General features: G+C 45.3%; 2 protein-coding genes across 8 annotated transcripts in view; both read right to left on the minus strand.

The window, feature by feature from the left end:
• Positions 1-50: 50 nt before the first annotated feature.
• Positions 51-9608, minus strand: INPP5E (inositol polyphosphate-5-phosphatase E). 2 transcript variants are annotated; one of them, XM_064676715.1, is made up of 11 exons: positions 9447-9608; positions 7695-8763; positions 5994-6117; positions 5718-5815; positions 4979-5103; positions 4737-4856; positions 4257-4364; positions 3349-3510; positions 2667-2782; positions 2128-2264; positions 51-1422 (listed from the first exon to the last, which is right to left on the minus strand). In XM_064676715.1, the coding sequence occupies exons 2-11, from the start codon at positions 8549-8551 to the stop codon at positions 1290-1292; spliced, it is 1980 nt and encodes a 659-aa protein (XP_064532785.1). In that variant the 5' UTR covers positions 8552-8763; positions 9447-9608; the 3' UTR covers positions 51-1289. The 2 variants fall into 2 exon arrangements, with proteins under 2 accessions (XP_064532785.1, XP_064532784.1); XM_064676714.1 differs by having other exon boundaries at positions 7695-9216; positions 9447-9590.
• Positions 9609-10175: 567 nt separating this feature from the next.
• The window catches only part of SEC16A (SEC16 homolog A, endoplasmic reticulum export factor), a 28262-nt gene continuing 24108 nt past the window's right edge, over positions 10176-14329 (minus strand). For 4 of the 6 annotated variants that reach the window (XM_064676705.1, XM_064676702.1, XM_064676703.1 and 1 more), the window contains 4 exons: positions 13891-13965; positions 13198-13257; positions 12226-12300; positions 10176-11822 (listed from right to left, as the gene is read on the minus strand). In XM_064676705.1, the coding sequence (XP_064532775.1) occupies positions 11754-11822; positions 12226-12300; positions 13198-13257; positions 13891-13965 (279 nt within the window). In that variant the 3' untranslated portion in view covers positions 10176-11753. The remainder of the gene's footprint in view (positions 11823-12225; positions 12301-13197; positions 13258-13890; positions 13966-14329) is intronic. The other 2 variants (XM_064676704.1, XM_064676708.1) reach the window with 1 other exon arrangement.

Consider the following 14329-nt stretch of genomic DNA (forward strand, 5'->3'; position numbering starts at 1 on the left):
GCATCACACAAAGAACTCTGGTTCTGACAACAGTAAGAGCTGGTTCTCAGTTAAGGTATTGCATTAATTTATTTTTATTCCTTTAAAAAGAAAGGAAATCCAAGTACCTGATGGCTACAGACAGGTCAGTGCCATAAATGTACCGCAGAACAGAAGCTCTGTCTTGGACAGGTTGCATAGTCAGCAGCACTTCCTCCAAGGTGTTTGCCTGGTGTTTTAGGTACTAAAGGTGATGAATGATCCAGCCCATCTGTGCCCATGAGGAGTTTTTAAGTATTAGCTGTACTTAACATTTGACCAGTGCCATACTGGTCCTTGTAGTATGTTTAGCCTTAAGACAACACTACTTCAAAAATAGCAAGTTATTCACAGTTCACCGAGTTGGAAAAACAAAACCAAAAGGAATTGACTGTGACTGGAGGTGATGGAACTGCATGGAGCTGACTGGGCTCTGCAAACCTCCCTGGTACACTCACTTGGCATCACTTTGGTGAAGCATCACACAGTACAGTACTTAAACCATTCGTTTCAATTCAGGTGTCCTGCTGCTGAAGGCAGGTAGTGTTTTATGAGCCCTGGAGAGGGCAAGTGAGGTCAGGGAGGGATTGTTTCAAGCAGCCAAGTATATGGCCTGAGAGCAGGGTATTTACCCCCTTAGTAACAGAAGGCCTATAGAATGATTATTGAAAGGCAATGTTTCTACACTTCAATGTACAAGAGTACATTCACACACATCTTGCTGTAGAGGACCCAAAAAGCCCAACACAGGAGCACCGTCCATACACAGAACTGCCCAAGTTCATCAGCTGGTCCCTCGTACTCATTTTACAGAATACTGTACACTTGGCTACAGAGAAGGAGCAAAACCCAACCCCACACTGTATGGAAGCAGATCTGACCAAACCAGAGAGACAAACAAAAAAAATTCACCTTTCTGCAGGCTTTTCTTAGGTCCCCTGCCCCAGGTGATGCCAGTTCCAGCAGCTGTGCCCCTGTGTGGAGTCCTCCTACAAACAACAGGCTGCACCCGGTGGCTTCCTAAGATAGTCTGGTTAAAAATAAATCCATTTTACCTGTTGGGATGGATGTCTTAAATAACTGACTCCTTTTCTTCGGCAAAAGCACTTGAGCTACATGGATTAGCTCATGCAGATGAATCCAGGATGAGGTTTAAGACATTCTTCACAACTGCCAGAGGTGCTTAAAGCAGACGATTCCCTGCAGAGTTTGCCATGGCCTGAAATCCTCTCTCGGGGCACCTCTACCACAAGCATTGCAGGGCTCTCAGCTCAAGAAATGCTACATATGCTGCTGGATTTTTGGTCCTTTTGCTCCCGTCGTTTCTGAAGTTCCCTTGTAATCCTCCTCTTTATTCCCATTAAATACAGTTCTCTGTCAAACTGCCCTGCAGCAAGTGGAATGCTACAACAGAAACACAAGCCACAGATCAGGGCATAAATGTATTCTTCTTTGCCCAATGTTTCCCAACTAGCTCATATAACAAAGGTCAGAAATCTAATTTTTACTTTCTTAATGCATTCAGCTACTGCTGTGGGAGAAACAAAAGTTGTTCTTCCACAGCAACAAGCTAAGGTTTTTCACAACACATTTACATGGAGAAAGTCCTGGTTGTAAAAGGGAAATGTAATTTCAATTTTCTAAAGAGTTCCACTAGTACAACAGTCCACAGCTGGACATTAGGAGCTTGGAGGATCTCAAAATATTCCACTGACATCCAGCTATGCTGAAATGCAGGCACCACTGGGGAGGTAAAAAAGCATTGATCCCAAAAAATGGAAAGAAGAAGAGAAAAGGAAAGCTGCCCATGCTGATAGGGAAAACAAAGAACTGCATCTCAGATAAAACACAGATTAATAATCAATTCCAATGGGCTCTGTTTATCCCCCTCAGGAGGATTAAGGGACCTGGAAGCAGGGATTTCAGCTGTCAGTGCAAGGTTTAAGCTCTCACTGCTCTGACCACCAGCATAAAAATCAGACTGCAGAGAGCTACATGGGATAAACTCTATTTTAGGAATTCTGAGAAGACAAACTCCAAACAGGAGCATATCCTCAGGATCCCTGGAGCCACGTGCAATCACACAGAGCAGCACAAGGAGGTACTTACTTGTCTCTGCCAGGCCTCACTTTGACACGGAACAAGGCAAACACAGGGCGATGGTCTGAGGTTTTGATCACAGGACAAGAGGAATATTTGACAGCCTGGATGTCGTCCTTGTACCGACTGCGGAACACAACCCGGTCCTGGAGACGGAGAGAGAGAGGGGAGAGTGCTGGTAACTCCCTTTGCACATCCACCCACCCTGGAGAGCAGCACTGGTTCACAAGAGACCATTCATTTATCACATTCCACTTAGTGAAATTAAGTGTCTTGGACAGGGATCTATTAATGAAGAGTGTGTGCCTGATCCCCAGAGCTGCTCTGTGCCCAGCTATGAGCACAAGGGAGAATCCAGAATCCACTCAAACAGGATGTAAGGCAGGGAAATGAGGTTAACAGCCTGTGCCAAACTATCCCTGCGCTCACAGGTTCAACAATCCTTTCTTCCAGAGCAGACCCACATGCCCTGTTGCCCTTAAGCCACAAATCTCAGCACATCTGGATCCTCTCTGGTGCAAATGTGAGGTGCTGAAATCATCCCTTACCGTGTAGGATGGAGTCCTTTGTTTGGAAGTGGTGTCATAGCTGTCCTTCCCTATGTCAAACTTGTAGGAAGGGCGGAAATGGATATCAGCCTCTTGGAATCCTTTGAAAATAGACCCTGTTAGGGAAGAGAACAGCATGAACAAATTCCTCCTTCCTGAGAATCCAGCGCATTTCTGCACTGATTCTACTAATGCTGGCTAGAAACAACAGCCATGTACATACATGACTAGAAAAACATGGGGTCAGGCTCCAGAAAGGGAGAAAGCTCAAGTTATTACACAGTGAAGATAAAAAATAGCCAGTGGATATTTAGTCAGTGACCAATTAAACAAAGAACATCTGGTCCATGCACTTCCCTTTCCACTGAAAGCTTGTGCTACTTTGCAAATGCTCAAATGTTCAAATCTAAATTCCCTGGACACTGTGACAGAATGGTGTCCCAAGTTATGGAGAGTCAGATGAAACAGCAGCAAATGGCTTGGGAGGTTACACTATGGATAAAATGCTACAGCAAAAGGTCCCTTGACACACTGCCACTGTATTTGACAACTGCTGACTTCTTTTTTTTTAGGGAATGTAACAAAAGGAAGCAGGAAAGGTCTTATTAAGTTGGCTGTGATTAGTCCTGTGTGGAGATATCTTTGTTCATGGGGATGAGGGAGGAAAACAGCTGCCTCTCACCCCGACTCATCTCACTGGTGAGCTGGTCATACACCAGGAGCTTGGACACGTCTGTGTCCGGGTTCTGGTTCAGGATGGAATCCACAGTCTCACGGTCCTTGTTCAGTCGGAAGTTGAAGTCACCAAACCAGAAGACTTCATCAAACCGAGTTGTGACATCACCTGCAAATTCAGGCCACAAGTGTTCAGGATATTCTGCCAGATATGGTCAAGGAACAGGCATAAATCCCTTCTTTTCACTACCAGGAGATGTGATGCCTCAGCATGTTTTCTGCCTGTGACCATCACAGAATATGGTTATAAAAAACCCAGTAGAAACAGAACAGAAATTTTTAAACATCATAGAAAAAGCTGAAAAGAGACCAAACTATCAATAGGACCTAAAACCAGGGTGAACACAAAACCCTAATGCTACACTGCAGATAAAGAGTCAATTCATCTTTCTAGAGAAAAGACTTGCCTACTTATCTAGGCATGACATTATCAGCACAGTATTAAGAAAGAATAATGGAATTTGGCAAACAACATATACACAAACCTGTATATGCAAAGTGACAAAACGTTCCTTCTCTTAAGTTTTGAAATAAATTAATTCCTAATTGCTCTAGAAAACACTTGGAAAGTAAAACACATCTGTAATATTGGTAATACTTACACCAAAATTATCATATTGCTGGAAAAATACATCACATAAAAATTCCTTTTTGAATTTTCTCTCTCCCATTTTAATTTTTTCTCAAATCCCCCCTCAAAATTTCAAAAAAGAAAAGAAAAGAATCGTGTGAGTAATAACTATCCTCAGACAAAAAGCCCTGTGGTCTCTCAAATTATAACTCTCATTCTTTCTTAGTGCAGACTGAAAGACAATGCACAGACTGTTGGGTTCTCACACATGGTTTCACACTTACTAGAACTGGATCGATATGGATTTGTGTCTGGAACATTCTTGGGAAGTGTAAGGGCTTGAATGGTTTTATTGTAGTCCAGTTTCCTCTCGTTCACTTTACTGTCCCCAGCTGAAAGACACAAAGCCCGTTACTGCCAAGGATGAATCATTTTCATTCAATGACCACTTTTGGTTACAAGGGGAGCTTCCAAAGGGCATCAGACATTTTCCATGTGTAAAATGGGACACTGACCCAGGGAACACACACACTGAAAAATAATGACAGAAAGTGTGGAAAAGGGAACACAATGGTGCAGAGTTCATTTCTGTTTTAACACACACAGTTCTTTTGTAAGTTTGTTATCAAACAATCCTCCCCCCTTATCATTCTCAGCTCAGCAATCCTGAGTTTTGCCTTCAGCCCGTCTTTTTTTACCTCTGTACAGTTCCCTCCCCTCCTCCCTCAAACAGGACCCTTCTAGCAAGATTGTAAATGTCTCACATGTGAAGTGGGAGGTGATGAAGAGAAAGGAGGTCCCAAAAAACGTGAAGCAGATTCCCAGAGCTCCCTTGGTTTTGATCTGAGACACGATTCGAGTTGTCACCGTGGCATACTCCACTTCTGGAAGGAGAAAAACAAGATGCTTTCACTGAGAGCCTCTAGAGACAATGAGCAGGGACGTTAGGAGAGGGAGAAAAAGCCAGGACACTGGCTGGCAGCAGTGCTTTCAGCTCCCCACCCACCTGAGCAGAACCAGATGAGGTCCCTGCGGATGAAGACCGACATGTAGAGCACCCCATGTGCGGCCGAGTAGAGCAGGACGTAGTGGGGGCCCAAAGTCTCCTGCAGGCGGATCTCCCACTCTCTTCTGCAGGAAAGAACAACAGCTGGATCACACAGACAGTACAGGAGACAACAACCAGAGAGGAAATCAGTATTGTGGAAACAGAGCAGTCCCTCTGACACAGAACATCAATGAACAGTAAGCACTGATAAAACTTCCACTGAATGACTAAGGAGTGGCTGCACAGCCGAGCCAGCTCAGAGCCCCTCAGAGCTGGGCTGAGGTGCCACAGGAATCAGCAGGATTTTGCCATCAGCTGCTCTAACAGGACCAAATTCGGTATGCCCAGAGAAGCTGTGGCTGCCCCATCCCTGGAAATGTCCAAGGCCAGGCTGGACAGGGCTTGGAGCAACCTGGGCTGGTGGAAGGTGTCCCTGCCCATGGCAGGGGGTGGAACTGGATGAACTTCAAGGTCCCTCCCAAGCCAAACCATTCCATGACTCTATGATTTACAGATCTTTGTGCCTTTTTGCTCTAAAGTCTATTTCCCCTGGTGCTCATGCAATGAATTCAGTCTTATTAAATGGGTTAATTATTGAAAATATTAAGATTATGATGGATACTATTTCCAGGCTAATTCAAAGCAAAGTAATTACTTAACAATAAAAGAAGATGGTTCATTACATTGTTTTTGCTACCTGTCTGGACAGCCTTCTTGAACCCCAATGACATACATGTCCTGGGCATAGTCAGGATCTGTTGGCAATAAGAAGTCATCCAGATTCACTGGAAGTTCCTATTAAAAAAGAAATGAAAAAAAATAGCAATATTAGTTGTGCTAAGATATAGAAGAAAAGTACCTTGTAATTTGATAAAGATGATGAACTCAGTTTGATAAGGAACATATTCATGAATAGAAAAACATCAGTAAAGCTGGGGTAACTTTACCACTGTGGAGACTTCTGTGCCCTTACCTTCTGACCCTGCATGTTCCAGGTGGCCACAAAAATTCCAATATTCCGATCAGGGAAATATCTGCTAAGTTCTTCTGCTCCCAGTAAGGCACCACTTGCCATAAGGCTGCCTTCCAAATAGCTCCTGTGAACAGAAGATCCATAAAAGAGTATCCAAGGAGAGGGCATGGAATAATGATTTGTAATGCTTGAATCTTGAGTTATTCAAGAATATATCTTTAAGAAGAAGGCATTTAGTATTTATATATTGTTCTGCTTGCCTGAAGTTCCTTATAAAGTTCCAACTCTTATAGAGAGTTTGTGGATCATCTACAATAAAACAAAACCATTGTCATAATCAGCCTTTCAAAGCCAGGACATGAGGATGATGGTGAGGCTGACGCTGCCCAGGTGCTGTGATGAGGAGGCTGAAGCCATCCAAGTCTTCAGCCCCACTAATACTTACCTCAGACACAGAATGAAGAGACTGGTTTGATAACCTGGCCCAGGTTGCCCAGAGAAGCTGTGGCTGCCCCATCCCTGGAAGTGCCCAAGGCCAGGCTGGACAGGGCTTGGAGCAACCTGGGCTAGTGGAAGGTGTCCCTGCCCATGGCAGGGGGTGGGACTGGATGGGATTTAAGGTCCCTTCCACCCCAAACCAGTCTGTGATTCCATGATACTGCAGTATCTCGAAGCACCTTGGTTTACTTACAACATCAAAATAGCTCCACCATGCCTGGTGTTCTGGCACCAAGTTGCTCCTAATCGAAGACTCAAATTCACACTCTTCCTCCAATTCAGCTCATCAAATAAACAATTTACTGAGCCTGAGGTCTCAAAATATCACATTTGGAAAGGACAGATCGTCCCACACCTCCTGCCCCTCCGAAGGACACACTGTTTACACAGGCAAGGGCTGTTGGCACAAGGACTGCCCATTGAATAAGCATTTTTAATCTTGCTTAAGCTCTGCAAATAACGATGACAGCACAATGTCAGGGAGCGCTGGGCAAGCCACTGCCTGCAGCTGCTTCAGGGAGGGAATTGGAAGAAAACCCTCATGGCAAACAAGTAACAATCTATCCCAGGGCTTTCTTACCAATTGGTAACAATTTATCTCAGTTATTTCCCCTCTACTGCTGACTCTCATCCTTTGAATCAATGACTAGATTCTTGCCTGAAAAAGCTGGGGCAGAGGAGCTCCTGTGGGACACTGGAGCAGTTCCCAATAGGTGATTTGATCCTACCAGAAGCCAAAAAAGCACAACATCTGCAGAGGACACACAGCACCTTACAGGACAGTGATAACACTGTATGTCCTGCATGATAGCTTCAAGCTAAAATATTTGGGTATTTTTCCTGCCATTTAACACTTCAGTTCAAGCCCAATGTACTTTTAGATTTAAAAAAACCGGTTCTCCCAACTGTTGGCATGCACAGTTACTGTTTCTAAATTTTCAAAAAAGGTTGTGTAAATATTACAAAAAAACTGACAGCAAATCAAACACAAGAAGGAAAATAATCAGCTAAAAGGAGTAAACACAGCGTATCTGTACCAATCTCTTAATCTTCCAACTGTTTCCAGTCTCCACAGCAGGTTAAATAACACAGAACGACTTCTGTGCTTTCTGAGCGGTCGGACATTCGCAGCCCCTGCCCAGTGGGATTCTTCTCCCTGCTAACACCTCCCAAACTTTTGCCAGGAGAAGCTGGGGGACTCACCTGCTCCGAACATCCTTGGCTCGAATGGGAGTGAGCAGGCTGAAGGTGGATTTCATGGAGTCTGTGGAGCAGCTGTCGTACACCATCCCATTGCCGTGCAGCCGGGTGTCGCTCAGGCTGCTGCTCACCCTCCCAAACTTGTGCTGAGAATAATGTCGGTAATCCAGACAATCTGAGTCGATCCTATTAGCTGTCCTCAGGGTGTGAGAGGCCACGTTGAGCTCCATGGGGGGCAGGGGGCGAGCTGGCATGATTTGGGACAGCCGGGGTTTGCCTCCCGCGAACGCTTTCCCCCGCAGCAGCCCCCCAAAGGCACTGGAGATCTCGGAGGCTCGTTTCCCCAGGTCAGAGGTGCTTCCCCTGCTCTTCCCCACGGGACTGGCTTCTGAGGCGTCTGGTGAACTGTGCAAGGAATTCTGCTGGCAGCAGGGATGGCAAGGGCTCGCCCTGCCCCTGTTGGGAGGGCTGGGGGACGCTTCCTGCAGGGAACCGTTGGAGGAACTGGTGTCGTTGGGATCAGTCAGGCTCTCCTGGCTCGTCCTGAACCGCCTCCACCTCCTCCAGCTCTTCTCATCCAGAGATGCAGCACGTTCCAGCCGGGGCTTCCGGGGAGGCCTCGGAGTGATCGATTTAATTTTCATATTGGCTTTGAGCTCCTCTGGTAGAAGCTTTAAGGTCTCACTTACAGGGGTGCCCACACTCACAGGACCTTCAGCAGGAAGCGCCACATTGCCACCAGCCTCCTTTTTGGCTGCTTTTCCAGCTTTTTTAGCCCGCAGGTCCTGCACTGCTCCACCCTCCATGCTCTGAGTAACACACGCCCTTGAGTGCTGTGCAAATCCATTTGGAGTGCTCATCCTCCCCCAGGTACCGGCTGTGGATGCTGCTCCAGATGAAAAGTTCCTCACAGCATAGTTTCCTTCCCTTTTATCGCCCTGTGGGTTCACAGGGCTTTAACTACGCCAGCAAGGCATGGGAATTGCAGACAGCTCAGTCTTTAGCTGGGAACGAAGGGCAGGTGCACGTGCAGGCAGATGCATTGTCTGCAAAATTACAAGACGTGGGATACCTGGATTTCCCCAAAAGAAACACATAAGGATAAAAAGTTATTGAGCTGCAAATTGTGATACTTAATCAGAAAGCACCTCGCAGGACCTCCCTCCAGCACAACTCAAACCTTAGCGTGACCTTGTTAGTAGAACACCGTTATTTCTTTTATCAAGAGCAGAGAACTGACCTCCTCACTGCTGCAGATACCAGGGCTGTGTGCACACTTCTGTAAGAAAAGCCCTGTCAGAACGAGAGGAAACTCGACCTGCACACAAAGCACAGCAGGCTCTCCTTGCCGTCCACACGCGGCGTCACCAGCACACCGGGCTGCCTGAGGCCAGGAAATTTCCACCCATCTCACAGCAGGGAAATCGCTGCCGCCTTTTCTCGCCTCGCACCAACCGCTGACACCGAGCAAACACCCGAGGGAGGGGTGGGTTTAGGGGATGGAAACGGGGTTCAAGGCAAAGCCCTACAGGGATGGGGGGAAGCACCTCGTCATTCTGCGGCTATCGCGGACCAACCCGCCCCGGCAGCCGCCCCCGCAAAGGCAACACGCGGCGAGCGCAGCCCCGAGCGCGGGTTCTGCACCGCGGGGCCGCCCCCGCAGCCCCCGGGCCGGGCAGGACGAACCGGCCCCGGCCCGGCCCGGCCCTCACCGGCACCGCCGCCCCCGCAGGCGGGACGCAGCGCGGGCCTCACCGGCTCCTCCCGGGGTTCTCCGCGTTGCCGGCGGGGCTGGGCGGCGGTGGGGGCGGCCGTGCCGGTGCCGGTGCCGGTGTCGATCCCGTGCGGTGTCGCTCCCGCTGTCGGTCCCGCTCTCTCCGAGGCCGCCCCGGCCCCTCCCTGGCAACGGCGGGCCCGCCCCGCGGGCAGCGCCCCCTGGCGGCCGGAGGAGCGCCCGCCCTGAGGGAATCCCCCAGTCGCGACTGTCACGATACGGGCGGCGTTTAAATAAGCAGCTTAAAGTAAACATTTTACACTCGTCAAAAAAAAAATTAAAAGTTGCCTGAATTAAGGCTCAAAGCTATGACTTTGAACATTTCACTGATCACGGAATTGCAGAATGGTTCGGGTTGGAAGAGACCGTAAGAGCCCATCCAGACACCTTCCACTATTCCAGGTTGCTCCAAGCCCCGTCCAACCTGGCCTTGAACACTTCCAGGCATGGGACATTAATCTTTTCTAAAGAAAACCTGTGCCAAGGCCTCACCACCCTCACAGCCAAGAATGTCTTCCCAACATTTCATCTAAACCTACTCCCAACACACAAGCCAGTTCCAACACTGAACAGTCCAGGCTCCCTTTCCTCACACGGATCGTTCCCAGATGAACAGGAGAAGTTCCTTCACACGGATCATTCCCAGATGAATAGGAGAGGTTCGTCCACCCAGCTCGCTAAAGCAATAACCACAAGAAGAAAGTAAAATGTGAAAGTGCTCCAGAGCGCAAAATATTTTATTTAAGAATTTACAGTGTCAAATCTTACACTTAGGAAAGACAGCTGCTCCCAGCTCAGAGGGAGCCTCCTTGAATGAAGTTGTTTGGCAGTCTCTACTGAAAGGAGAAAATAATCAGCAGCCTGGCTGGACTAGAGGAAAGCCAAGTGTCTGATTAGGTTTCAGTTATAGAAAAGTAAACCACACTGACTGCTGCTGCCCACGGCTGGAATTGAGTATGGACCATCACACAGAGGTTTCTAATCCCCCCCAGCAGCCTTTTACTTGGGCTGGGCACAAACCTTTTGGGACACATGTAAGGCTATCATGATCTCAGAAAAGTGGTGTTATTCAGAAAAAGAAAAAAAAACAACAAAACAATGGGGGACCAACACTGGCAATTTCACATTCGCATTACTTCTACTCCCGGGCAGAAATTCAAGTAAAATCAAATAGTTTGGTGACAAGTTCTAAATAAAATATGGCCTAATGATTTAATAAATATTTAAAGTTTATTTCTCTCTTTGTAGATAATTCAGATTCTTCAGTGAATATAAATGCTGCATATCATGGTTTTCAGGATTTCCTATATTAAACCTAAAGATTTTAAAGTCCATCCGTAGAGGTCTAATCCGCCTACTTTTAGTACGTTTGAAATTCACCTGTTAGCTACTTAAGACCTTGGTTATTTTAGTAATGGAGATTCAAGAACGGATTATTACGCTGATTCTGGCACTCAAAAGGAAAAATAAAAATAAACAAAACTTTCAAGCTGTTACCCCCCCAGTCGCACAGTGCCAGCAGTTTGAGAGAAAGCAAGTAACCGTATTGCACTTAAACGAACACTCACTCGTCAAGAGAACAGCATTGGCTATGATACAGAGCTCCTTCCCACTATACAGTTGGCTTTACAAGTAGTCTAAACCACAAACTACATACAGACTAGGAAAGATCCAAATCAAATCAGTATTAGATTACAGTCACAGTTTTCATTCAACGTAGGTCAATTTATTTGGATGAGCTGTGGCCCCCTCCCCGCTCCCAAAAACACACCAGGTGTGAGGCGTCTCCCAGGGGAACAGATCCAGTTCCACGTCCTGGCAAAGCATCACAACTGTGCATGGTCCTCTTAAGGCCACAGTGTTATGTTACAATGTGGACATGTTTTTTTTCCCCCGCTGGGAGGGGAGCATCCTTCAGAAATTAAGGAATCCCTGAAACTATGCCTTGGAAGGTCACACTAACAGGTTTAAAATAAGGAATAAATTGCCTATGCAATTTACAAACAGGTTCTGTAACAGACAGCAACTATTTCCTCCCTCGTGTCTATCCTTTATCACAGCAAAGCTATTTCTAGCCAGGTTTTTTAAAAAGGAAAAGTTACATATATTTCATGTTTGGTAATGGTTTTGCGTAGATGAGGTGCAAGCAGGGAGACCCATGAAAAAAATCACCCATCATTAAATTTCTGTCATGTCAACTACAGCTGATACCACGTGCCATAAGGCTGAAATAGTTCTTTGCATACTCAGAACATGATTGAGGATTCCAAATTCAAAGCCATTGTGTTCTACTTCAACGTTGGATACTTCCTCTGTCCAATTCTTCCCAGCCTTGAACTTCCAGAGGCTGCAGGAGACTGAAAAAAAGGAAGAAAAAAAAAATGTTCTGTAAAAGTGTCATGCTGGAGACAAACTACAAAAAATTGGGAATATAGGTTTGAATGGAAATCTGTTAAATTAAACAGGTGCCAGACTGGTCTCTGTGCACATTTAATATCCTACATGGAACAATCCAGATTAAGCTGGTTAAGCACAAAATCATGTTTTGTTCAAAGTGTAGAATCACAGACTGATTTGGGTTGGAAGAGAACTTAAAGACCCTCCAGTCCCATCCCCTTGCCACACCTTCCACTATCCCAGGTTGCTCCAAGCCCTGTCCAACCTGCCCTGGAACACTTCCAGGGATGGGGCAGCCACAGCTTCTCTGGGCAATGTTGGAGAATGAAAATAAGGCAAAGGAAAGATGAGGCCTTTACTCACTTGTGCAAATTGAGAGGGATTGTAGAATGGTACTGCTCCTGCTGCAGGTGCCCCCGAGGGTGGTACACTGGCAGGCTGGAGAGAGAGAATACTGCAGTTAGAGAAGGGCAGAGCTTTGCTGCCTCTCAAACGTGGTTTGCTGAGTTATACAGAGCAAATATTCACAGGAATAATGCCACCAACATGGAGAGCACAGCATATTGTAACAACTGCAGAGTGCTGGTACAGTTTGCATCCAGATCTAGAATATTACTTGCTTAATGTAGGAATTGGCCAAACAATGCCACACATGCATAAACTGTCAATAGCTCTGAAGATCCAAAGCATGCAAAACCAACACAAGACACCAGTGCAACTTCACTGAATTAGTACCTTCTGCCTCTGTTAGTACACCTTAGGGCTTGCCCCAAAATAAACATTCTATGTCAGGTTTGGCTCTACTAAGAAATATCAGAAAGGTTTGTATCACCCCTTTGTGGTGACCCCACAGCTCTGGAACTTACAGCAGAGATGAAGCATTCCTTTAATTCCTACAGGGACTTTTGCAGATGGTTTATTAGCAATTTGAGACTGGCAGCAGCAGAATGACTGAGTTTTGCTTGTTTGTGTCTTTTTAGATTTGTTGTGTTTGGTTTGGGGAATTTTTTGTTTGTTTGGTTGGTTTTTGTTTAAAATCAACTGACTTCTTTAGTATCTCAGTAAAAAGATGGTGAAATCATTATGTGAATCTCTTAGGAACATAAACAAAAAGCATGCCTGGATTACATGCACTCTCACAAATATACAAAACTGAAGACCCTGTTTGAGTGTAAAAAGGAACACTACATCATTAGCTACTTTTAATGAAATTTCTGTGAAATGAGAAGAGGGGAAAATGACTAAAAGTAGCATTAGTGTTTGAGCAAATGCAAAATAAAGAGGGGGGGGAAAGTAAATAAGTTAACATAAATGAGAATGGCCAGCCACATGTACCTGATTAAAATGCTGGCTTACTTCACGTGATAATGAACTCATTGAACTAGAGCGCGAAAGCTACAAAACAGCAAGAACACACAAATACAAAAAAACACAAATAAAAAAGTCGTCATGCATGTCACTGCCCCAAGCTTTCAGTTGTTTTATTTCATTGTAAAGGTCTCACTGCCAAAGGTTAAACCAACTTCAAGTTAAAAAAAAAAAAAAAAAACCAAATCAAAAACAAACCAAAAACAAAACGGAAAGCCGGAAGTTAGTTTAAATCAAAAGGACTTCTTAAAGCACAAAATTATGTAGATATAGAAAACATTTAGTAGGAACAAAGGTAATGTTACTCTGCCTGGCACACAGCAGTCTATTCTCCTTGTGTCTTGCACTTAATATTAGTGAAATTACATGCATGCATGGAGGCAAGAAGAGATCCTCAAACTGCTCTCAAATTTTACTCTGAAAAAGGCTCATAAAAGTACTTATATGGGAAAAGGAGATCATATCACAGAATGTAGGACATGAAAGTTGAACTTTTTATAGGGGCCTAGAGGTTTTTTTCTCTACAATTCATACTCCATCTTGGCTAATCATCAGCAACTGAATCAGTTACTTGTTTTTGATGACCAATAGTAAATCCACTACAAATTAATGCTTAAAATATGCTGTAAAAGTCATTAACTACTTTGCATCAAGCCTTACCTCGCCTGATTGGGAGCCATCAGGGTTTGGAACAGGAAGTCCAGATCCAGGAGGAAGGGCTGCAGGGTTTAAGTACTAAAGAAAAACAAGGCAATTCTGTTTATCATCATTACTACAATGCTATTTCACATTTCTGCTAAAGATCCCACTGAAGCAGAACCTTACAATACATGAAGCAAGTGAAACATGCAGTATAACATTCCTATGTTCCTGGTCCCTTTCCTGGCACATCCTGCACCCATGGAACCTGCAGCCCTGCCAAATAAGGAAACACAACTTCTCATGGGATTCCCACTTCCATTTTCACTTGCACTTCTCTTCTTCAGTTCTTCAAATAAACCGTTAAACCACAATTTCCACAACAACATTCTTTATGTCTTGTGGCTGTGAAGCTACTCTTTAGAACCACGAGGGGTTTTTAATCAGAAGTCAGAATGTC

This window comes from Pseudopipra pipra, chromosome 20 (assembly GCF_036250125.1).
Source record: "Pseudopipra pipra isolate bDixPip1 chromosome 20, bDixPip1.hap1, whole genome shotgun sequence".
In the NCBI taxonomy this organism is placed as follows: domain Eukaryota; kingdom Metazoa; phylum Chordata; class Aves; order Passeriformes; family Pipridae; genus Pseudopipra; species Pseudopipra pipra.